Source organism: Siphateles boraxobius, unplaced genomic scaffold (assembly GCF_051911475.1).
Source record: "Siphateles boraxobius isolate OS27281-9 unplaced genomic scaffold, OSU_SipBor_1 43, whole genome shotgun sequence".
Lineage (NCBI taxonomy): Eukaryota > Metazoa > Chordata > Actinopteri > Cypriniformes > Leuciscidae > Siphateles > Siphateles boraxobius.
The window spans coordinates 312773-336114 of record NW_027509064.1 but is presented as its reverse complement, the minus strand read 5'-3'; the positions used below and the strand labels follow the sequence as shown (position 1 = coordinate 336114).

The following is a 23342-nucleotide window of genomic DNA, read 5'->3' as shown; positions in this document are numbered from 1 at the left end:
CACACGGTCTTTGCTGATGCCTGTGAAAGTAAATTATTTAGATTGTCATATACATTGGAGCCAAAATGAAATAAACAGAATTACACACAACTAACTTGCTATTACTCCCCCCCCCCCCCCTCTCTCTCTCTCTCTCTCTCTCTCTCTCTCTCTCTCTGCTCCCCTAGCCCTGCTCTATAGCAATGACATACCATGTAACAACAAGCACATCATGTCCTCTGTAACAATACGCACAGCTTTTTACAGCACCCACTGTTTACTGCGTAATAAAAAAAATATGTAAATAAATAAAAGAATCCACCGTTAACTGGCCACATTTTGTACTTTTGCACTACCATCACTACACACAATCTACCATAGCACCTTATCATGGTCAATAAAGGCCAGTTTATCTATCAGTAGGCTTGTACAACTATACAGTACTTTTCATGTCACGTTAGCAGGCTTCTTTACAAGAAAATATATTTTTTCGCGAGGGAGAAACATACAAAACAATATTAAACTCGCCTATTCTGAGGCGCAAGTTGTAACAATTACTCACCAAAAACTTTTATGAAGGTCGCCTTGCAAACGGGCACCTTCTCCGGATGACTGTTGCACAAAAGACTGTACTTAACAGATATGTTCCGGTCTTTTTGTTTGTTTACCTCCTGGACTTTCGGACGCTTTCTTGTCACTTGCGTGATGTCCAGGAGATGAAGTATGGCCTGGTCCTGGTCAACCTTGATTGGTTTTTCGTAAAAATAGTTTACATTTTTTATCAGATCGTCCAGCGACAGCCTCTCGGCCTGATAGAAACCTTTTGCGGCAGCTTTGTGTTGACATCCTATTGTCGGTATTATCGCGGCACCCGAGTGACGGGCCTTCTTTTTTTGTTCTTTTTGGTGATTTTCTTTGTCCAGTCTGCGTTTTCTACCCCCAGGAAAAGGTCTCACTGGCTCATCAAGGCCATCAAAAGTGTTATCACTCATTTTGATGAATGAATGAACATAAACAAACCACTGCTCAGAGCGCCGCCGTGTTGGATTGCGTAGAACGCTCACTGAATTCTGATTGGTCGAGAGGATGTATCGCGTTTAGACTAAAAATAGGTTTGGCGCTTATCGCGTTTTGGAAAAGAACTGCATCTTGCAGTACATTTTAAACAAGGAAATATAGCGATTTGTCATGAAACGTTGATGGAGCAGTGAATAGGTTCAGTACACAGCAAAATGATATGACAAACTCATTTTTTTTTAAAATGGCGTTTATCGCGTTTTGGAAAAGAGCTCTTCATATGTAGTTATTACAGTATATAAATCTATAGGTAATAATAGTATAATGCAACTTCAGAATAACTGCAAATCAAAAGACAATCCAAACAATGTTCTTGTCAAAAATGTTTTTTATTCATAAATTACACTTTTAAAACCATTTAAGAACATTGCATGTCCAGTACACCAGCATTTTATAGGTATAAACAGCTTTTAAAAGGATAGTTAAAGGATTAGTTCACCTCAAAATGAAAATTTCCTAATAATTTCCTCACCCCCAATGCCATCCAAGATGTCCATGTCTTTCTTTCCTCAGTGGAAGAGAAATTAAGTTCCCTTTCAAGGGAACTCGAGCTGCGTTGAGACGCGGTGGGAACGCTCTGCGTAATAGCGTCGTGAAGCACGAGTATAATCAGTCCAATGGAAGAGTGAGACGTCATAGAGGGGTGACGTCATAGACCAGGAAGCTCTAAAGCACAACTGAAAACAGACCGTGACAGCTTCTGCGCCTTCAGCAAGCGATCTGTGTATTCTTTCCTTGTCATATTTATTGTTGTCTGTCAAGTTGCAAATATATATATATATATATATATTATGGCAAAAGAGAGCAAGCAGCTTTGTGTTGTACCCTGCCCACGTTATATCACGGGTGGGGACACACACATCAGCTTTTTGTTACTATTTGGGAGTGGAGCATGCCACAGTCATTTTTCGAGGGGGCTGACTGTGAGCATTGCGAGAAGCGGTCCGTGAGGACGCTCCGCTCCCACCGGGCGTTCTTCGAGGAGGACGGTTCGGTTCGCGCTCCCCGCGCGGGTCCCGCTGTTGCCGAGGCATGGCGGCGACTCGCATTTTGGGGTTCGCAAACGGATCTGACTGCGGGGGTTGGGACGGGCCCCGCCCTATCTCAGCTTTCACCTGCCAGATCCAGTGCTGGCGATTTCCAGTTCCAAGGAATTGGTATCGTTAGTGTTTTGTTAAGAAAAAGAGAACAAAACAAATAAAGATATTAAGAAAAAGGCAGATGTTTTAGTTTTCAATAAATGAATAAATAAGTCAGCTCATAACTCTGTTGAATAAAGAGGAACTTTAAAAGGAGGTTTATCTTGTGCTGCCAGTTAAATATTTACTGGCCAGCTGAACATTATGAGAGTGAAAAAAAAAAAGAGTTTATTAGATGAAATGTATCTAAAAACAGAAAAACTCTGTATCTCAGCCTCCTCGTCAGGGACTGCCGTTTTTTCCCTATCTCCACACTGAGGTGTCGAGATCGTGGAATAAGCCGGTTTCTATTTTATTTGTTTAATGCACAAACGTCTAACTATAGTAATGCTATGGGTATTAAGTATCATGGTATGACAGTGCCTCGGGGTTAAGAGACGCTTGCGAGCTTTCTCTCTCCCGAGTCGGCGTCATCATTTTTAACCCCGACGTTACCCACCAGCCATCTTAAATAAATAAATTTTATTAGGCAGCACTGGTGGGTAAAGTATAAGGAAATGGATGAATGTGAGGTTGTCAGCAATGACACTATTCGAGAATATATATATATATATATATACGTTTTTCTGATTTAAAAATAAAGAAAAATAAGATAAAATGATGTCTGTTCTTCTGGACGCTACGCTTTCAAAAAACTAAGAAATAAACCATTCAGCGGCGTTCCAGAAGTTTCTTCCTCACCAATCTAATGTTCCTGAGACTGCTGGGCGGGAGCAGTCTCGGTCTACTAGCTCCATTTGGGCTCCTCCACAATCGAGGGGGACCTGGGTGGCGGTAGCAGTCTAGCCAGTTAGAGATATGCAAGATCTGAGGACTTTTTTATCTCTAAAAAAGCTTGGACAAAGAGGAAGCCCTGACGCCAAGGCTATCAGGCTTCTAAGGGTGGTCCCTTCCGGGGTAGGGATGATTTTGAGAAATCGTTTCTCCTCGCCGCCCTCTGGGGTGTCTTTTCCTACCGGTTCGCCGTTTAGGGCACCAAGGTGTCAGTGTCCCCAAAACGATCCTCCGAGGGGGGTCGTAGAGCAGTCAGTTCGGTTTCCCTACCGGTTAGCCGCTTCAGGGTGCCGAGGTGCCTGCTTTTTCCAACGTTCCTCCGAGGAGGGTCAGTGCACACTATAGGAAAGGGTTCATAATTCGGTTCTTGTCTCCCCAGATTTCTAGGGGTCCTCCCCACTGTGGTGGACCCCGAGCAGGCTTTGGTTATGGAGCAGGAAGTACTGACACTTCTGCAAAAGGAGATGTAGAAGGGGTTCCTCCTCCCGGCAGACAGTCAGGGTTTTACAGCCATTACTTCATTGTTTCCGAAAGAGGATGAGGGGTTGAGTCCTACTCTAGACCTGCGTCAATTAAACAGCAGGTTTCAGAATCTTAAGTTCAAAGTATGCTTATGCTAAATATGAGTGTGTCACAGACTCAGTCCGAGGACTGGTTTGTCACAATAGACTTAAAGGACGCTTACTTATCTATCCATCCTCATCACAGGAGGTTCCTGAGGTTTGCTTTCAGGGGCAAAGCATACCAGTATCGGGTTCTTCCATTCGGCCTAGGTTATCACCCCGCACCTTTACAATATGCGTGGATGCAACTCTGGCTCCTCTGAGACTCCAGGGCATTCGCGTATTAAATTATATCGACGATTGGTTGATTTTAGCTCAGTCCGAGCTTTGGCAGTTCAAGATCGAGATGTCGTTCTGTCCCACATAAGGAGGTTGGGGTTGCGGCTCAACACCAAAAAGAGTGTATTCCTCCCAGCTCAGAGGACCACTTTTCTAGGTGTAATATGGGATTCGACAACAATGCAAGCCCGTCTGTCTCCTGCACGTATTTCTGCGATTCTTACAGCCGTAAAGAATGTAAAACTAGCTCAGTCACTCACTGCAAAACAGTCTCTGAGACTGTTGGGGCTCATGGTAGTTGCATCCAACGTAGTTACTTTTGGTCTTCTGTACATGACCCCCCTTCAGTGGTGGCTCAGGTCCAAGGGGTTTTCTCCGAGGGGAAATCCGTTTTCGCATGATCAAGGTCACGCGGCTATGCCTACGTGCCTCGGTCATGTGGAAGAATGAGTGGTCGCTCTGCGAAGGGTCCGGACAACACACTGATGGCCTCGTATATGAGCGCAGATATCCTGTCGAGGCAGGGGCTGTGGCCCGGGGAATGGAGACTTCACACCGAGGTAGTGGAGCTTCTTAGGGAGAACTTCGGTCAAACTCAAGTCGACCTTTCGCATCGTTTGTACAATGCATTGCCCTTTGTGGTTCTTCCTCACGCATCCAGCTCCGCTTGGACGGGATGTGAAGTATTAGGTGTGGTTGCCGCTACACCTGTATGCTTTTCCCGATATCTTTGCTCCTGGGAGCTCTGGAGTTATGGATACTGTGGGATCGGCCTCTGAGTGGGCCCAGCTCATAGATTCAGGTCTCTTGACCGAGGTCATGGAGAACATACTCCAGTCTAGAGCTCTCTCCACGAGAAGACTAAATATGCTGTTCTCTGCGTGGTGCAGAGAACGCCTTCTGAATCTTTTTTCTGCCCTGTTGGTACAGTACTTGATTTCAGTATTGAATGTTTCTTTGCTGGGTTATCTCTGAGGAGAGATCCTTAATTTCGTCTTCTCCATGGTACATGAGGCTGAGGCCTGCACGTACTTGGATTTGCACCTGGTTTGGTGGTAGTATTTCTACACCACAGGTCGGTTTGTATTTCTAGGTCCCTACTAAATGTGTGGGTCATTTGTGCTCCAGGCCTTCTGCTCTCCACCTTTAATACCCCAGATCAGGAAAAACTTAATCTGTTATGCCCTGTCCGGGCTTTGGATGCGTATGTCCACAGAGCTGCTCAGTGGCGCATATCAGAACAAATATTTGTCTGCTTCGGGTAACCTAAGATAGGTTGCCCTGCATCTAAACAGATAATGAGCAAGTGGGTAGTTGAGGCTATCTCACTTGCTTATGAAGCGGCACCAGCCTTCACCTATGGCTGTTCACGCCCATTCTACAAGGTGTATGGCTGCCTCTAGGCTTTAATTTCGGGTGTTTCCCTTCAGGATATTTGTAATGCTGGTCCTCACCACATACATTTGTCAGATTTGATGACCTAGACCTCTCCACTCCTGGGGCTAGGTTGCTTGCTTCTTAGTGTGCGCAAAGACTTCACACAGAACGGGCATTTGTCTTTATGGCGTAGTGGCGATGGGGTTCCCACCGCGTCTCAACGCAGCTCGAGTTCCCTTGAAAGGGAACGTCTCAGGTTACGTATGTAACCCTGGTTCCCTGAGAGGGAACGAGACGCTGCGTTCTCCTGCCATACTTCCTGCATGCCTGATCGACTTGCTTCAGGCCTATCAGAAGCTGTCGCGGTCTGTTTTCAGGTGTGCTCTATAGCTTTCTGGTCTATGACGTCACCCGCCTATGACGTCTCGCTCTTCCATTGGACTGATTATACACGTGCTTCACGACGCAATCACGCAGAGCGTTCCCACCGCGTCTCAACGCAGCGTCTCGTTCCCTCTCAGGGAACCAGGGTTACATACGAGGAAAACATTTCTGGATTTTTCTTTGAATAATGGACATCAATGACAACCAGCGTTTTGAAGTCCAAATCAATGCAGTTTCAAAGGTCTTTGAAGTGCTTGAAACGGCTGTGCACGATCGCAGCTGAGGAGGGGGATCTTATCTCGCGAAACGAGGTTATTTAAATAAAAACATATATATATATATATATATATATATATACTTTTTAATTACAATTGTTCGGATCGAGCTGATCTTCAACGTGCTGGGAACTACCTCATCATGTTGAAAGGTCAGGCTCGATGTCGCCGGCGTCGGCGGAAGTACCGCCCCACTCGACAGTGCGAAGGAGGATAGTTCAAATTGTATTGGTTGCTTTGTAAACAGTGGGTCGGTACTTCCGCCGACACCGATGACATCGAGCCTGACCTTTCAACGTGATGTAGTAGTTCCCGGCGCGTTGCAGATCAGCTCAATCCCAACAATTGTAGTTAAAAAGTATATAAACATTTTTTTTACTTGAAAATTACCTATCGTTTCGTGAGATAAGACCCCCCTCCTCAGCTGCGATCGTGCACAGCTGTTTCAAGCACTTCAAAGACCTTTGAAACTGCATTGATTTGGACTTCAACACTCTGGTTGTCATTGAAGTCCATTATTCTAAGAAAAATCCAGAAATGTTTTCCTCAAAAAAAAAATTTCTCTTCCACTGAGGAAAGAAAGACATGGATATCTTGGATGGCATTGGGGTGAGTAAATTATTAGGAAATTTTCATTTTGAGGTGAACTAATCCTTTAAAGAAGATATTTTAAAGAAAATAGGTAATCAAACAGTTGAAAGTAGCTATTGACTTACATAGTAGGAAAAAAATACTATGGAAGTCAACGACTACCGTCAATTGTTTGATTACCAACATTCTTCAAAATATCTTCTTTTGTGTTCAGCAGAAGAAAGAAACTCATACAGGTTTGGAACAACATGAGGGTGAGTAATGATGACAAATTTCATTTTTGGGTGAACTTCAGGATTGGTTTAGACAAATAAATTAGTCTTGCCTTGTCATGGTGTCGATACATATGTGACTTAAAAGTTTGAAAATTCTTAAAAGTGCAAGGGTTGGCTGGGACTTTGAGATGGTACTGGAACTTGGTGAAAATTGGACTCATGACCAAAACTGAAAAAGACATGACACACAAAAACACATATGACAAAGCCTGTTAGCCACAGCACCAAAGATGAGGAGACAGACAGTGAAAGAGAGCAATTGTAAAAGAAAATTCTGTAGAAATAACAAAAACAGCCAATTTAATAAAACAAATTAAAAAATAACCTTTAGATTTTAAAACTTTAAGTTTAAACCATTGTATTAACATGGCTAATACTTACAGAAAACTCCTTCCCAGGCTGCAAATAAAATTGCCCCACACTGTAGAGCTGTAAGAAATCAAAATAAATATTATTCAGTTAATTGTTATGTGTTGCTTGTTGAGGACATATATCTCATAAATCTGCTTACAATAAATCTAAGTTAGGTTAATAAAAAATAAGCTTCACTTGACCTTGACTTATTCGAACTTGCTTTTTTTGGCATGCATTTTACTTGTCTTTGTTGCCTAATAGATCATTGACTCTGATAAGGTTTTTCAACAATTTACACCTTTATTCATGTTTTTAATTAGGCCCTATTATAATAATCATTATAATTGTGTCTCCCGCCTAAATAGAAATGAAGTAAAAGGCTAAACTGGTACCAATAGCCAATCTCTCTAAGCCCAAATTGCTCATTTTGCGTTGCAAAGGAAAGTGCAGTGTTTTTAAGGCTTATTTTCACCTTTTTTTGTGTCTAAACGACTTATTCAATTTGGTACAGTATTGATCATGTTCGTAAAATCATAACATTCATCAACTTCGTCATCCGATAACAGTTAGATATTTTTGTTATTATAAGATCCTTCAAACCTTGTTTGTATGTCCTCCGTATAGGCTAACGTTATGTCAAATGCAGCAATGTTAACATATCTCGCAGACCATCGTAAAACACATTTAATTAAAACTCGACAGAAACTAAATAAAACTCACAAAAGACCCCCTCGATTTGTCTTTCCACCGTTACAACAATCATCAAGTCTGTTTTGGTCGAAATAAACCGTAAGGTAATGTTAATTCACGGAGTTAGATTTGAAAATGTCAGCACAAGCCGTGGGGTAACGTTAAAGAGCAGATTGTGTTTTTGCAACCGTCGCTGGCTAAACTTGCACTGTCATTTCACATTAAAAACCATGTACACTATAGCGTTAAATCCTAAAACCTTATTATAAAATTAAAAATTAACTTACCAAATTTATATCCACGGAGTAAGATATCAATCCAGTGAGTGTTCTGCCGCAGTTGTGCTCTGACGTCAGTCAGGCGGCGCGCGCACTCTCTGTTTACAGCAACCCTGTATTATTGCCTGGCATATTACAGCCAGGTTATAGCTAGGTTACAGCAATACTAAAATGTACTGTAAAATGTTCCCGCTCAAACAAAATTGCCCAGAATGCAATGCAAATTACGGTATTTTACTGTAATATAGAAATGCAGTATTGTACTGTAGGTTTTTACAGTACTGTGCTGCTAAATCTACAGCGACAGTTAACAGTGCAGTTAAAATATTTTTTGTTCAGGTTCGAAATAAGAACGGAATGGTGTTCGCTTTAAAAGAGTATTTTGCTAATAATCTTTGAAAATAAAAATCAATCACTGCTGATTTTCTTTTTCAGAGACAGATGCAGTTGTTACCTAAACATATTATTTGTGTAGCTATTTATAATTTTTAACGGTCTACTGCAACAGTGCCATCAACAGGAGTGCGGGAGCCATGCCTTCAGTTTCAAGCCTTTAGCTTCAGATAACAATTCTAAAATTCTTTTGGATTCAACCCACTTTATTTTCCTCATTCGTTTGAAATAAAATTAGGCCTACATTACATATAAATAAAATGTAAGCTATATGTACAATAATTGTATTATTTAATTATGTGTTCATTCAATTATAAATTATTAAGTGAAATAAGCATCATGTTTGTGATTTTATTTTTATTCGTCAATACAATACAATAAATCTACTATAAATCTACAGGCTTTCAGTAGGCTATTTTATGGAGCTGTCAATACTGGAAACTCCGATGGCATGCCTTCAGCTAACGAACACCCCATGCATATATAAAACTATATGTTATTAAACGATATATAAAATTATTTGATTTACAAGTTTTTTACTTGTTATTTTCACTATTTAGATCAATCAATATTCAGAAACTTCCTTGAAAGGGAAGAACCTGTCCATGCACTATAAATGTCATATTTGAGTCAGTACTCTGCCCAGTGGGTTAGCTGTCAGCTTTTTGTTGTTGTTGTTTTTGTTGTTGTTGTTTTTTGCCTTTGACAGAAAGATTGTGCAATATAGTGCTGTCTTAAACAACCATGTTACAGTGATTTTCTTTTCTTTTTTTGCATTTCTGTTTGTCGTGCTGTCTGGCACAGCAATGCTTATAGGCTGAGAGAGTGCACTGATGTCACTCTAGTGCTCATAAAACAACCGCTGTATCGTATAACCATGCTCAAGGCCATGCCTCGTTCTCTACACATTCAGGCATTGAAATGAAACAGGATTTATCAGTACTTTTGTCCTTCTGAGTATGTTTAAATCTTTCCAACCATCAAAGCGTATGTTTTTATGAAGTAAAAATTTTAATCTCATTAACATTTCATGTTTAAAACATTCCGTAAAGAGACCTTCCCTTGGCTGTAAGATGGCAGTGCATAAGATATTAGAGCATGACACCTGATTTGCAAAATGTGTTCCATTTTTGCAAATTCATAATTCAGCTGAATTGTGAATGTTTTCCTTTCATAAAACATGATGTTTTTTGTTGTTTTAACTGGAATATAATTATAGTGTGGCATTCATTATGTAATGAATAGTGAATGCGTGAACAAATGATGGGAAATACAGTAATGCCACAGTCCTTTTTTATGCATCATGGTGAGTGAAGAATATTGACAGAGGCATTTTTCTTTCAATCCTCTTTTTCTATAATGACAACTCTACCATTACAAGTCATTACCATAACAATTGGTTACAGAAGAATTTGCAACACTTCAGGTGTTGAGCACCTGTGATTTATCAGCAATCTCCTTTTCAAGACTGTTTCAGTGGAACAGTTGTACTGTATATGTTCTCATCCAAAGTGTGTGATGTCAAACTGTCCATGGTGGATTGAGCTGTGTCGCCAAATGCAGGTTGTCATGGAAACAGCTTATGAAGACCTTCCAGATTGGCGGTGTGGAAAAATGGTGGGTGTTTGTGCTTGGCTTTTCCCTTTCAAGGCCCTGAGGGTTTTGCAGTTCAATCAGCCATGTGCATGTTGCTGTCAATGAAGTGGAGAGGGTTTGTCTCCTTGGAGTGTTCAACATGACGCCTCTGTGTCTTAAGGTACCATGTTTCTGAGACTTTGAGAAAGTCATCTGACAGCCACCTTAAAAAGGTGTTGCAGTAGTATAGAGCAATCTGTTCAGTAACTGTTCAGTAACTATATGTTCAGTATCCAAAACGACTTATATTGCATTAAAATTAATCATTTTATCAGCTTTTGCTTTCCCTGGAATTGAACCCATGACTTTAGCATTTCTAGCGCCTAGCTCTTGAGCTACAGGAAGGCTGTATCGTGTCTAAAAATGTAATAGTGCATCTGTTTTATTATTTTTTATTTTTGTTAAATAATCAAATCAACAGAAAAAATATATTGTGAATACATTAATAATATGTTGTTTGAAAACTTAAGCCATACTTTAGAAAGTATGATTGCATAAAACATGTCAGAATCAGAATCAGAATCAGAAAGAGCTTTATTGCCAAGTGTGCTTTATTGCAAGAAGTTTCCTTGGTACTGAGGCTTCCAGCGCACATATACAAATACAGATACAACAAGTAATTGTAATACAAATAGTAATACAAATTATACAAATAAAATTATAAAAAATATGAAAATACTATAAACATATATGGTCACAGTTGGGTTTTGTCAGAATAAACATTTACAGATAATGAACATATTTACAGTATTTTGTATAGTATGAATAAATATAAATATAAATATCACCTGAATTTTTAAGATATTGCACTAAACAGTGGGAGTATTGCACTTACAGGCATATGCCTTGGGAGGAGTGTTAACTGTTCAGAAGGGAGATGGCCTGTGGTAATAAACTGTTCCTGTGCCGAGATGTTCTAGTGGCCAGTGATCTGAGTCGCCGTCTTGACGGTAACAGTTCAAACAGGAGGTGTCCAGGGTGAGTGGAGTCTGTGATGATTTTACCTGCTCTCTTCCTCACTCTGGAAGAGTACAGGTCCTGGAGGGATTGTACGGGGGCACCAATAATCCTCTCCGCAGTCCGTTGTAGTCTCCTGATGTCTGATATGGTAGCTGAACCAAACCAGACAGTGATGGAAGTGCATAAAACAGACTCAATAACGGCTGAGTAGAACTGAATCAGCAGCTCCTGTGGCAAGTTGAACTTCCTCAGCTGGCGAAGGTCTCTGCTGGGCCTTTTTCACAGTGGAGTCAATGTGATTGTCCCACTTCAGGTCCTGAGAGATGATAGTGCCCAGGAACCTGAATGACTCCACTGCTTCCACAGTGCTGTTCATGATGGTGAGTGGGGGGAGTGCTGGGCTGTTCCTCCTGAAGTGCACGATCATCTCCACTGTTTTGAGCGTGTTCAGCTCAAGGTTGTTATAACTGCACCAGACAGCCAGCTGTTCAACCTCCAGTCTGTAAGCAGACTCGTCATCGTTTTGGATGAGACCGATGACAGTGGTGTCATCAGCAAATTTCAGGAGCTTGACAGTGGGGTCTTTAGAAGTGCAGTCATTAGTGTACAGGGAGAAGAGCAGTGGGGAGAGAACGCACCCTTGGGGGGCGCCAGTGCTGATTGTGAGTGTCCTGGATGTGTGTTTCCCCAGTCTCACTCGCTGCTGCTGGTCCGTCAGGAAGCTGGTGATCCACTGACAGATCGAGGATGGCATGGAGAGCTGGGTCAGTTTGGCTGTGAGAAGACCAGGCATGATGGTATTGAAGGCCGAACTGAAGTCCACAAAGAGGATCCTTGCATAAGTCCCTGATCTGTCGAGATGTTGCAGGATATAATGCAGTCCCATGTTGACTGCATCATCCACAGACCTGTTTGCTCTGTAAGCAAACTGAAAGGGATCCCGCAGGAGTCCGGTGATGTCCTTCAGGTGGGCCAGCACCAGTCTTTCAAACGACTTCATGACCACAGACGTGAGAGCGACAGGTCTGTAGTCATTAAGTCCAGTGATTTTGGGTTTTTTGGGGACAGGAATGATAGTGGAGCGTTTGAAGCAGCAGGGAACTTCACACTGCTCCAATGATCTATTGAAGATCTGCGTGAAGACCGGGGCCAGTTGGTCAGCGCAGGCTTTTAAACAAGCAAATGAGATGCCGTCTGGGCCTGAGGCTTTCCTAGTCTTCTGTTTCTTGAAGACTCTGCTCACGTCCTCTTAAGCTCAGGTTGAATGGCAGGAGGTGATGGTGAATGTGTGAAATGTAGATCAGACCGGGTGTGTGGTGTGAATGAGGGCTTTTCAAACCGGCAGTAAAATCGTCAGCCAGGTGTTGATTGTCCACAGATCGAGGGGATGGTGACTTGTAGTTGGTGATGTTCCTCAGGCCATTCCAGACTGATGATGGGTCGTTGGATGAAAACTGGTTTTTCAGCTTTTCAGAGTAGTTCCTTTTAGCAACTCTGATCTCCTTTGTCAATCTGTTTCTGGCCTGGTTATACAAGATTTTATCCCCACTTCTGTAAGCATCCTCTTTGGCATGACGAAGGTGTTTGAGTTTCCCAGTAAACCATGGGTTATCATTAGTGAATGATAAGAATGTCCTGGTAGGAATGCATGTATCCTCACAGAAACTTATATATGATGTTACAGTATATGTGAGCTCATCCAGATCGTTGGTAGCCGCTTCAAAAACAGTCCAATCAGTGCAATCAAAGCAGGCCTGTAGATTCTGCTCTGCTTCATTAGTCCATCTTTTTACAGACCTTATTACAGGTTTAGCTGATTTCAGTTTCTGCCTGTAGGTCGGTATGAGATGAACCAAACAGTGATCAGAGAGCCCCAAAACTCCCCGTGGGACCGAGTGATACGCATTTCTTATTGTGGTGTAACAGTGTTCCAGTATATTACTGTCTCTGGTGGGACATGTAACGTGCTCTCTGTATTTTGGTAGTTCACGGGAAAGATTTGCTTTGTTAAAATCCCCAAGAATGATTAAAAGAGAGTCTGGGTACCTTTGTTCCGTTTCAGCTACTTGTTCAGCCAGCTGTTGTAGCGCCGCGCTCACGCACATTTCACGAGAATGAAAGAGGAAAATTCCCGAGGCGAGTAGAAGGGTTTACAGTTCATGAAATGTGCCTCTAAATTAGGAGAGCACATCTGGTTTGTTACATCTGAACACCAACTTTCGTTAATGTAGAAACACAATCCACCACCTCTCATTTTTCCCCGTTAGCTCCGCGATGCGATCCGCTCTGAACAGCTGGAAGCCTGCGTTGTCCGGTATGGCTTCACTCAGCCAGGTTTCAGTGAAGCACAAAGCAGCAGAGTTTAAAAAATCCTTGTTAGTGTGGGTGAGGAGAAGAAGTTCATCCGTTTTGTTAGGAAGGGATCGGAGATTCGCGAGATGAGTACTGGGGAGTGCAGTGCGCAGGCTGCGCTCGCGGAGTTTAACCAGCGCGCCGGCTAACTTCCCGCCTTTGCGTCTGAACGCGCGTTTGAACAACACCGCTGCCCCTCTGACGAGAATGTCCAGCAAAACGTCCGAATAATCAAAAACTGTAGAAAAGGTTTCTGGTGTGTGTTTCCTAATGTCCAGTAGTTCGTCTTTGGTGAAACTGATAGGAAAAGAATGACTAAACGCAGAACAAACGAACAAAAACAACACAATAGCTGGAGAGCTCCACACCGAGGCAGCCATCCGCGGCGCTATCTTCAGAGGTTAATGTACTTTGTTTAATGTACTTTGTATTAAATTAAACGTAGTATGAGACTACATCACTTTTCCTATTTGTACAGTAATAATTTGATAGGAAAACAATTTAAAACAAACCTTAATTTCATTCAGGAAGTTTCCCCTCAGGAAGTTTTCTTTTAGTAGAGGACACAAGATGTCCGTTGTCAAATTTATCCAGTTTCAACAAAGATAATAATTTGTTACATTTATATAGCGCTTAACTGTGTACTCAAAGCGCTTTACATATGGAATGGGGGAATATCCTCAACCACCATCAAAGTGCACCATCCACCTTGATGATGTGACAGCAGCCATATTGCACCAGAACGCCAACCATACACAAGCTTATTGATGGAGAGGAGACAGAGTGGGTTAAACCCCTACTTGTTCCAAGGACATCCTGGGATTTTTATGACCACAGAGAGTCAGGACCTCGGTTTAAGGTATCATCCAAAGGACAGTGCTTTTTGACAGTATACTGTCCCCATCACTATCCTGGGGCATTAGGACCCACACAGACCACAGGGTGAGCACCCCCTACTGGCCTCACTAACACATTTTCAAGCAGCAGGTCTCCCATCCAGGTACTGACCAGGCTCAACCCTGCTTAGCTTCAGTGGGTTTTTACCTGGTTTGGACTACCCAGACTACCCAACATTTGGGTAACTATAAGACAGTCACCCATTGACCCCAGAACACAATTTCAACTGAGGGGGACACCCTGGATACCCTATCTAAGGCCCTGATTGGGGATGACAGTGGTGATGATTTACCTTGGGTACGATTGAGAGTGAGGATGCAGTTAAATCCTGCAGAGTGAGTCCAATAAAACTGGCTAATCAATGGCTCACAGTCAGCTATATTTTTAAAAGAATCCGTTTGCAAGTAGCAGAAAGCTGCCTTCATGGACACAATTGTTGTTCTCTCTGCTGCACATAATAGCACCAAATTTATAATAGAAAACCAACATATTGAACCACATTCTGTTTTCTATCATGCGCTGTGTAAGTTTGTGATGCCGTAAGAATGAACGTAAATGCACCAGTGTTCGATAGAATAAAGTGAGAGTATAACCAGACTAAAACTGCAGGGGGGCGCCGGGAACATTCCAGTAAATGTCTCCATTGTTAAAACCCCCGAAAAATCATTGACACACCGGCATAAAATTTGTCCTGCCGCATTTGTTTGATCAGATGACACTTGTTTTGATATTTTGCATCTAATGCATGTCATTCATTCACACATTTTTAAGTGTGAGTTTCACTGTATCATCAAGATATGTATCAGTTTATTACAGGCAGATGTTGGCTGTATGTTTGAATGACACATTTAAAATAACTGATTTAGATACTGCTAGGGATTTATTTTCTTCCTTATTTAATTAAATCCAATTCTTTACAGGTTGCGTTTCACCTGCAGCCCTACAAAGGCCGGACAGACCTCAGTGTGCATGACAACATCAAATACATCATTGACAAGTAGGTTGCACCTCCTCACTATCATACCTCCATACCTCTTGCACCGTTCCGACTGTAAAGTTCAGAGACTTCCTGTCTGCTTACCTGAAAGTCTAGCCCTTCTCCATCCTGATGAACTGGTTTGCTTTGAACTCAGGAGATAGGGATGGAATTCAATCCAGCCTGGCCAAAGGAAAAAGAGAGAGGTGTTTTAAAAATAGAGGACTTTTCTTCCATTAATAATTCATGAAACAGAACATATAACATTACCTGATGCAATTGCGGCTAACCTTAAAGCCTGTAACAATGCCTGCAGTCTGTAAATCTATAGCACTATAACAATCTACTGACTGTAACAGGCTGTGTATTTCTTTATTTCTTTTTTTTTAGCGAACACGTTATAAAGTTATTTAACCATGAACTGTTCTTCTCCAGCAACTGGAATACTTTGGAAAGAAAGACATTATGTAAAACTGATCTAGGTTAAGTGTAGGTTTACATGGTCTACGTATCAGGTAATACAGACAGCTGCAATGCTGTGGAACCATGTGTTCTGAGATACTCACCTTTAGAACAAGGACACATAACAACCCAGCAAGCTCAAACCTTTTTAGAACACTGTACAGTGTTGTAGTTAGGTTATTTTGTATTTATTTATTTTTTAGAAAATGTTCCATGTAAAAATAAAAAATAAACGTAAAATTAAATGTACAAATATAACCAACACACGCTGTGCAGTGGATACACATATGGACTAGCCAAAGAGGGTAGTACAACAAATGGCAGTCTCTGGGGTGGTTCCAGCCTAGTTATAGGGGGGAAAGAACACCAGCAGAGATGACAGAATGGGCTCTGTCGAGGGAAAGACACTGGCTAGTCCGCAGAGGAGCTGATCGTGGAGGAATACACATATTGGGTCACCACAGTGGGTCCATATGTAAACCCGGCCTAACACAGGTTTCACAATGCATACGAGTGTAGGCCTGGCTTCAGACGCTCCGCAACGTCTGACTGCCACAGGGGTGACGGAGGAACTCACAGGTTTAGCCATTTCTGGGGAACACTACTGGAGCAAATAGACGCACGTATATGGGAGTGGCGTTGCAAGCCGACACTAAGAATGGGTCCCTCACGCTACTGGCCACTGGGGGCGAGTATACGGGAAGATACTGGCTCTACACGGAGGTTATAGAATCTAGCACACATGTTAGGTGTCGCCCAGCCCACAGCTCTACATATATCTGTCAGTGAGGCACCTTGAGCCAGCGCCCAGGAGGAAGCAACACCAGTAGTTGAGTGTGCTCGCAACCCGAACGGGCAAGGCACGCCTTGGGCTTTGTAAGTCAAGGCGAAGGCATCCACTATCCAGTGGGCCATCCTCTGCTTGGAGAAAGCCTTTCCTCCGTAACAGACGAAGAGCTGATCTGAGGTCCTAAAGCTTTGCATTCTGTCCACGTAAAATCGCAAGGAGCGGACGGGACAGAGAAAAGCCAGGGCTGGGTCTGCCTCCTCCGAAGGCAGCGCTTGCAGGTTCACTACCTGGTCCCTGAATGGAGTGGTTGGCCACATATCCAAGCCGGGGTCTCAGGACAACGTGAGAGTTGGTCGGCCCGAATTCTAGGCACGAGTCGTCGACCGAAAATGCTTGCAGGTCCCCTACCCTCTTGATGGAACCCAGAGCTGTCAGGAGCACTGTTTTTAGTGACAGGATCTTTAACTCAGCTGATTGCAATGGTTCAAAGGGAGGTCTCTTCAGTGCGCTGAGCACCAGAGACAGGTCTCAAGAGGGTACAAAGGGAGGGGGGGCGAGTTGGATTTAGTCTCCTCGCACCCCTCAGGAACCTGATGATGAGATCATGCTTTCCCAATGACTTACCTTCAACTGCATCGTGATGTGCAGCAATAGCGGCAAAATACACTTTAAGGGTGGAGGGAGACAGTTTGCTCCAACCCATCTTGCAGGAAAGAAAGCATGACTCTGATTGGACATCTTTGGGGGTCTTCCCGGTGGGTTTGATAGGTTCCACATCAGAGTATAGAGGCGCCTCGTTGAGGGGGCTCCAGCAGAAGTGATGGTGTCTCCCACCGCCTGGGGTAGGTCACCTAGAACCTCCGTGTCCCATCCAGGGACCAGACATGGAGTTTCCAGAGGTCTGGACACGGGTGCCATGGACTGCCCCATCTCTGAGAAAGCAGGTCCTTTCTCAGAGGAATGGGCCAAGGACTAGTGTCACTAGGAGCATGAGTTCTGGGAACCAGGTCCGGTTGGGCCAATACGGCGCAACTAACAAGACCTGCCCCTTGTCCTACCTGACTTTGCAATGTGTCTGTGTCTGAAGGCTCACTGTTACCCCTTTTCCACCAAAAAAGAACGGGTTCGGAACTGGTGCTGGTTCAAAGTTGGTTCGGAGTTGGTTCAACTTGCGAACCTCCTCAGAACCTGTTTGTTTTTCCACTTCTAGAGCGCCCAGCGAACGACGTCGTTACGTCACTGTGTACGTTGCTTTACGTCTCAGCTAGAAACGCTTGCAAGTACAACATTACTTTGGGATTATCTCTAACTCGTGAACCAAGAAGGCTTTAAAAACAATTGAAATATGTAAGTCTTTTAATCTTTTCCTTTGATATGTAATCTTTTCTGATTAGTTATGTACACTGTCTTGTCTTTTTTCTCTCCGTTTATTTGTTCTATTTTGTGACTGTTTTCTTCTTTGCTTACATAATGTTTTCAATAAATTTTTTTTTAAAAAAGCTAGAAACGCTTGCGCCAACTTCAAGCATAACAATTACAATGGCGGACTACATCGTGTTTCTGCAAATGTTTCTCCTGGCTTTGCGGTCAGAAAAGATGTTTAGGACACATCTAAACCCGCCCCCAGCCCCCGACGTAAGCATGACGTGGTAAAAGAACGGTTCTCTGGTTCTAGTCCAGCAAAGAGTTGGTGCCGCTTTGGAACCAGTTTTCCTGGCCGAGAACCGGTTCTTTGGCTGTCGAAACACAAAGAACTGGTTCGCGCGCAGGCACCGGCTCCGAACCGGCTCTCAAAACGCTTTGGTGGAAAAGGGGTATGTGGGAAACATATTCTTGCGTAGGCCCCGGGGCCAGCTGTGCGCCAGTTCATCCGTGCCGAGTGTCCCCTCGGTCAGGGAATAAAACAACTGGCAATGGGTCGAGTCCAAATAGGCAAACAGATCTATCTGAGCGGCTCCAAACAAGTCCCATATCAGCTGGCCTACCTGGGGATGGAGACGCCACACTCCCAGAGGCGTAGGTTGTCGTGAAAGCTCGTCGGCTGCATGATTGAGCACGCCAGGAATGTGAATTGCACAAAGCGACCTCAGATGCTTCTGACTCCACATGAGGTGATGGTCGGCGAGTGGGAGCGTAGACTACCTTGACGGTTGATGTACACAACGGTTGCAGTGTTGTCCGTACGGACTAGTACGTGCTTGCCATTTAGCGGCCCTCTGAGGCGGCCCAGCGCAAGGCGTACTGTGAGCAACTCGAGGCAATTGATGTGCCAATGCAGTTGAGGCCCCGTCCACAGACCTGAAACTGCATGTCCGTTGTACGTGGTCCCCCAGCTGGTAGCAGAGGCATCCGTGAAGACCACAGCATGCCTGGACACTTGTTCTAGGGGAACACCTGTCCGTAGAAACGAAGGGTCCAACCACGGGCTGAAGGTTTGGAGGCAATGCTACCGGTACGTCCCGCTCTGCCACACCCATCTCAGGACTCGGCCGTGAAGCCAGTGCTGAAGCGGGCTCATATGAAGTAATTTGAGCGGCATTACTGCGGATGCCATATGCCCCAGGAGCCTCTGAAAAAGTTTCAGTGGGACCGCTGTCCTGCTCTTGATTGTACTCAAGCAGTTCTACACTGACCGGAGGCGCTCCTCTGTGAGTCGCGCTGTCTGGTTGACCAAGTCCAACTCCATACCGAGATAAGAGATCCTCTACACAGGGGAGAGTTTGCTCTTGTCACAGTTTACCCGAAAGCCCAACAGACTGAGGTGACGGAGCACCATGTCCCTGTGTTCGCACAACTGATCGGACACTATCTCCCAGAGAGCAACTTCCTCCATTGCTCCGTCTCAGGGCCGCTTGCCCTTACGCTTGCCGCCTGATTTAGCGGGGGCCTGGACGGGCTGGGCGCGCCTCTTGTGCTCGGCCACCTGCTGCCTGGGTGGAGGCTGCTACTTAGGCTGAGCATGGGTTGAGGCGGCCGCAGGGGGGCGCCCCTCGGCGACGAGCAGGCGGAGCAGCTGATTGTCGGGGCAGGATGTGCTTAATCGCCTCCATCTGCTTCTGTGCTGCGGAAAACTGCTGGGTAAAGTTTTCCACAGTGTCGCCGAAGAGGCCGGTCAGGTTCAGCCACAGGTGTCGCTCCTGGACCACTAACGTGGACTAAGCCCGTCCAAGGGAGGGTGCAGTGATTTTCGGAGAGGGCAAGGCCGTCACTGTTCGCATTTCCTGCACAACCCCTGGGTCGGAACTACCCTCGTGCAATTCCTTGAGCGTCTTGGCCTGGTAGACCTGCAGGAGCGCCATGGCATGCAGGGTTGGAAGCAGCTTCTCCACAGGCTGAGTAAGCCTTGTCCGTGAGAGCGGACGAGAACTTACACGCCCAGGAGGGGAGGCACGATTTCCCCACCAGGAGGTAGTGGTCTTGGGACACAGCTGCATCGCCACAGACTGCTCCACCAGGGGAGATCTCCACGTAACCCTTAGCTGCTCCGCCCTCGAGGGTATAGAGGGAGGAAGAGGCACTAGAACGGTTTCATGCAGAAAAAGGTGCCGTCCATACTCTGGTAACCTCTTCACGCACTTCCGGAAAGAAAGGTACTGGGGCGGGATGCTGGCACTGAAAGGCACTGGGGCGCCCCGAGATACCAATCGTCCTGCCGCGAAGGTTCGGGACACGGTGGAGGGTTCCACTCGAGCCTGACACTTGTGGCGGCCCGGAAAAGCATAGCTGTGAGCTCTGGGTCTGACTCGGACAATGCCGGCGCACCCAAAGGAGGCAGCGCAGCCGAGTCTTCATCCCTAGAGGACATTAGCTCACCCTCCGATGCAGTGACCGACATTTGATCATCCGGTGGAGCTCCAAAAGAAACGACTGGGACCGCCGGGGACAGCCCTGCGCACTATCTTGGAGGCTCCGCGGGTAGCGTTATAGTGGAGTGAGGGGCCCGATGAGACAGGTCGGCGGGTTACCTCTTACTGTGATCCTCAGGTCACCAAGGTTATTAACCCGAAAGTAGGCTTCTTCTGCTGGGTGAGAAGAAGCGCTGGGCAGAAGAAGCGCTAGATTGGGGAATAAGCGAAGGGGCTCCACCTCGAGGTAACGGAGTCTCGACCGTAACGCTGCGATGGTCATGTTCCCACAATGAGAACCTGAGTCATCCATGAGTGCCATTTCAGCGTGCCTATAGCCCAAGCACGTGATACAGCGATCATGCCTGTCAGCCGGAGTCAAACATTGGCCGCATCCAGAAACACATAATCTGAATGACATCTTGTAAAAGACGCAGACAGATTGTGTTAGCTCTTTTAGAAGTGCTCTGAGGTGCTGAAATACACAGGGAGATAGCCAAGGCTACACACCAGAAATGCAACCTAGTGTGAGCACTCACTCTCAATCGTCACGCCCACCGAACCAACAAAGCTGTGAAACAGCTTTTTATGCTCTAAATGATGTTTTTTTTACAAAGTTCGGGAGGAGCATGTTCAGATAATTAAACCTAATTAAACACATGGAGCACACTCAGATAATCAAACCTAATTAGACATGAGTGGAGCACACTCTGCTAATCAACTCAATCAACAAGTCAAGAGGTGTATATATACCCGCCGGCCCCCTCTCAGCATATCAGTTTGTTGCTCCCGCTGTTTCTAATCCTTTTCCTTTTCAGTGGTCTTCAGGACCCGTTCTAGATGCTAGCGTGAGGCTGCCTCCGTTAGCAACGGTGGCCCAATCATTCCAACCTTTTTTCGCGACAGCTACTAGCCCCTCCTCTTTTCAGTGGCCTGCAGCTTAAGCAAGCGTGAGGCTGCCTCCGCTTGCAGCACAAGCCCAGTCTTCTCATTTTCAACCCTCTTTTCCTTCTCATGCTTCTTTCAATCTACCTCCCCAAGCCCCAGAGGCGGATCCAAGCATAAGGCCGCCTCCACGGACAATCGCAGCCCCGGATTTTTTCCCTTCCAGGTCTCTCCTCCCGGCAAAATCTCAGCACTCTCTCTTCTCAGCAACACAGATGCCTGCCCCATCAATCCCAGCAGCTGCGGAGCCGCCCCCAAAGTCTCACAACATCTGAGCACAGATCCTGTCAGGTGCGGACGTAGATCTTTCATCTCTTCTCTCTCTGTTACCCTTATCCAAATCAAACCGCAAAAATAGATTGCGGGGATTTTTCTGTTACTTAAAAAATCCAAACCCACATTCATCACGTTTACTTTCTTTTTCTTAGTTCACTATTGCTTTTACCCGTTTCTCAGAAGTAGTTTGCTCAGTCTTCCCCCAAAAGCGGCACGAATTGAACAATTACCTTTCAATTATAGCCGAACTTGCGCTGTCCTATGAAGGAGGGCACTTCTACACCTACCACAAGTTATTCTCTGCCAAATGCTCGGTCCGAGTCGCCCAGTGGAACCAATGCCCTTACTAGGGCGCACTCGATCCAGATCTGCACAGCAGGGTTTTCCTAGGCTGCAGGAACATTTCATGCGCGGTATGCAGGTCAGTAGCACATTCAACCATGACATGCCCACAAATCAACCCCTCCATTCCACCCTGCCCAGACACAGCCCCAGTTAAGTCAACCAGCTTTGTACCAAGACCTGCAGTCAATGCAAATCCTGATGGAGAAAGAGCTCCCTTCTTTTCAAACAGCAGGCAGCCATGCACCAGCTTTAACCATTGGAAGTGTTACAGACAACGTTGCTGGTATCTCCATGTCTGCAATTTCTGCGGCGGTGGCCATGCTCGTCATGTTTGCCCAGTGTACAAAGCAGTCAATAAAAAATCTAAAAATTACTTATCGACTCCTGTGAATATTTCTCGCCTATCGGTCGACTAGCTCCCCACCCGGACACCGACTTCACAAACTATCTTCTGTCTGTGCTCGAAACATTGTCCGTAATAATCTCCAATCTGCTCTTGCTGAGCCCGACGTAGTAGACAACCTGATTAAAAAAGAAGTCGAGTCAGGATTCAGGATTGGCCCTTTCGGCGTTCCACCTTTTGAAGTTTTTCGTATTAGCCCCATTGAAGTGGTTACAAGAAAATGTTCAAGTAAAAAACGCCTTATAATCGATCTGTCTGCCCGACTTAATTCCCCATTCCCAAGCATTAACAGCTTGATCCCTCTTGACAAATTTTATCTCAAATACCACGACATAGATCAGGCGGTCGATATGGTAAAAATCGTGGTCGGGGAGCTTTGGCTTGCCAAAATTGACATCACTTCTGCCAAGTGATGCCCATCCATCCGGATTCATGGCACTTATTCGGTGTACGCTAGCACGGAAAATTCTATTTTTCCGTACGCTTAACTTTCGGATGCAAAAGCAGCCCCAAAATTTTTGACATGTTATCAGATGCCGTTTGCTGGATTTTGTCGAACAATCACGCAATTCCTCACCTCATTCACTTGCTAGACGACTTCCTAATCATTTCACCTCCCGACGCCATCCCAGCTGATCATATCCTCACGTTCAAAAAGTTTTTTCTGAGCTCGGGATCACTATCGCCCAGGAAAAAACCATGGGTCCCACCACATCCATTGAGTTCCTCGGCATTAACTTAGATTCAGTTAAATTCCAGGCTTCCAAAGGAAAAAATCGACAGGACCATACTCGTCTTATCTACCCTCATAGACAGTTCAAATTGTTCCAAACGCGAACTCCTATCCCTGCTCGGCCACTAAAACTTTGCAATGCGTATCATTCCACAAGGCCGCCCTTTTATTTTGCATCTCCTCTCACTCGCCTCTTCAGTTCACGTGCTAGAGGACCTCATTTCCATATCTCAGA

General features: G+C 44.8%; 2 protein-coding genes across 2 annotated transcripts in view; one reads left to right on the top strand and one right to left on the bottom strand.

Annotated features, from left to right (window-relative positions):
• Positions 1 to 23342, bottom strand: part of nkiras1 (NFKB inhibitor interacting Ras-like 1) — a 375749-nt gene that overhangs the window by 93290 nt on the left and 259117 nt on the right. The gene's annotated exons all lie outside the window — the stretch shown is intronic.
• Positions 1 to 23342, top strand: part of maneal (mannosidase endo-alpha like) — a 56369-nt gene that overhangs the window by 27536 nt on the left and 5491 nt on the right. Inside the window, exon 3 of the mRNA XM_077200092.1 lies at positions 15253 to 15329. Within this exon, the coding sequence (XP_077056207.1) occupies positions 15253 to 15329 (77 nt within the window). The remainder of the gene's footprint in view (positions 1 to 15252; positions 15330 to 23342) is intronic.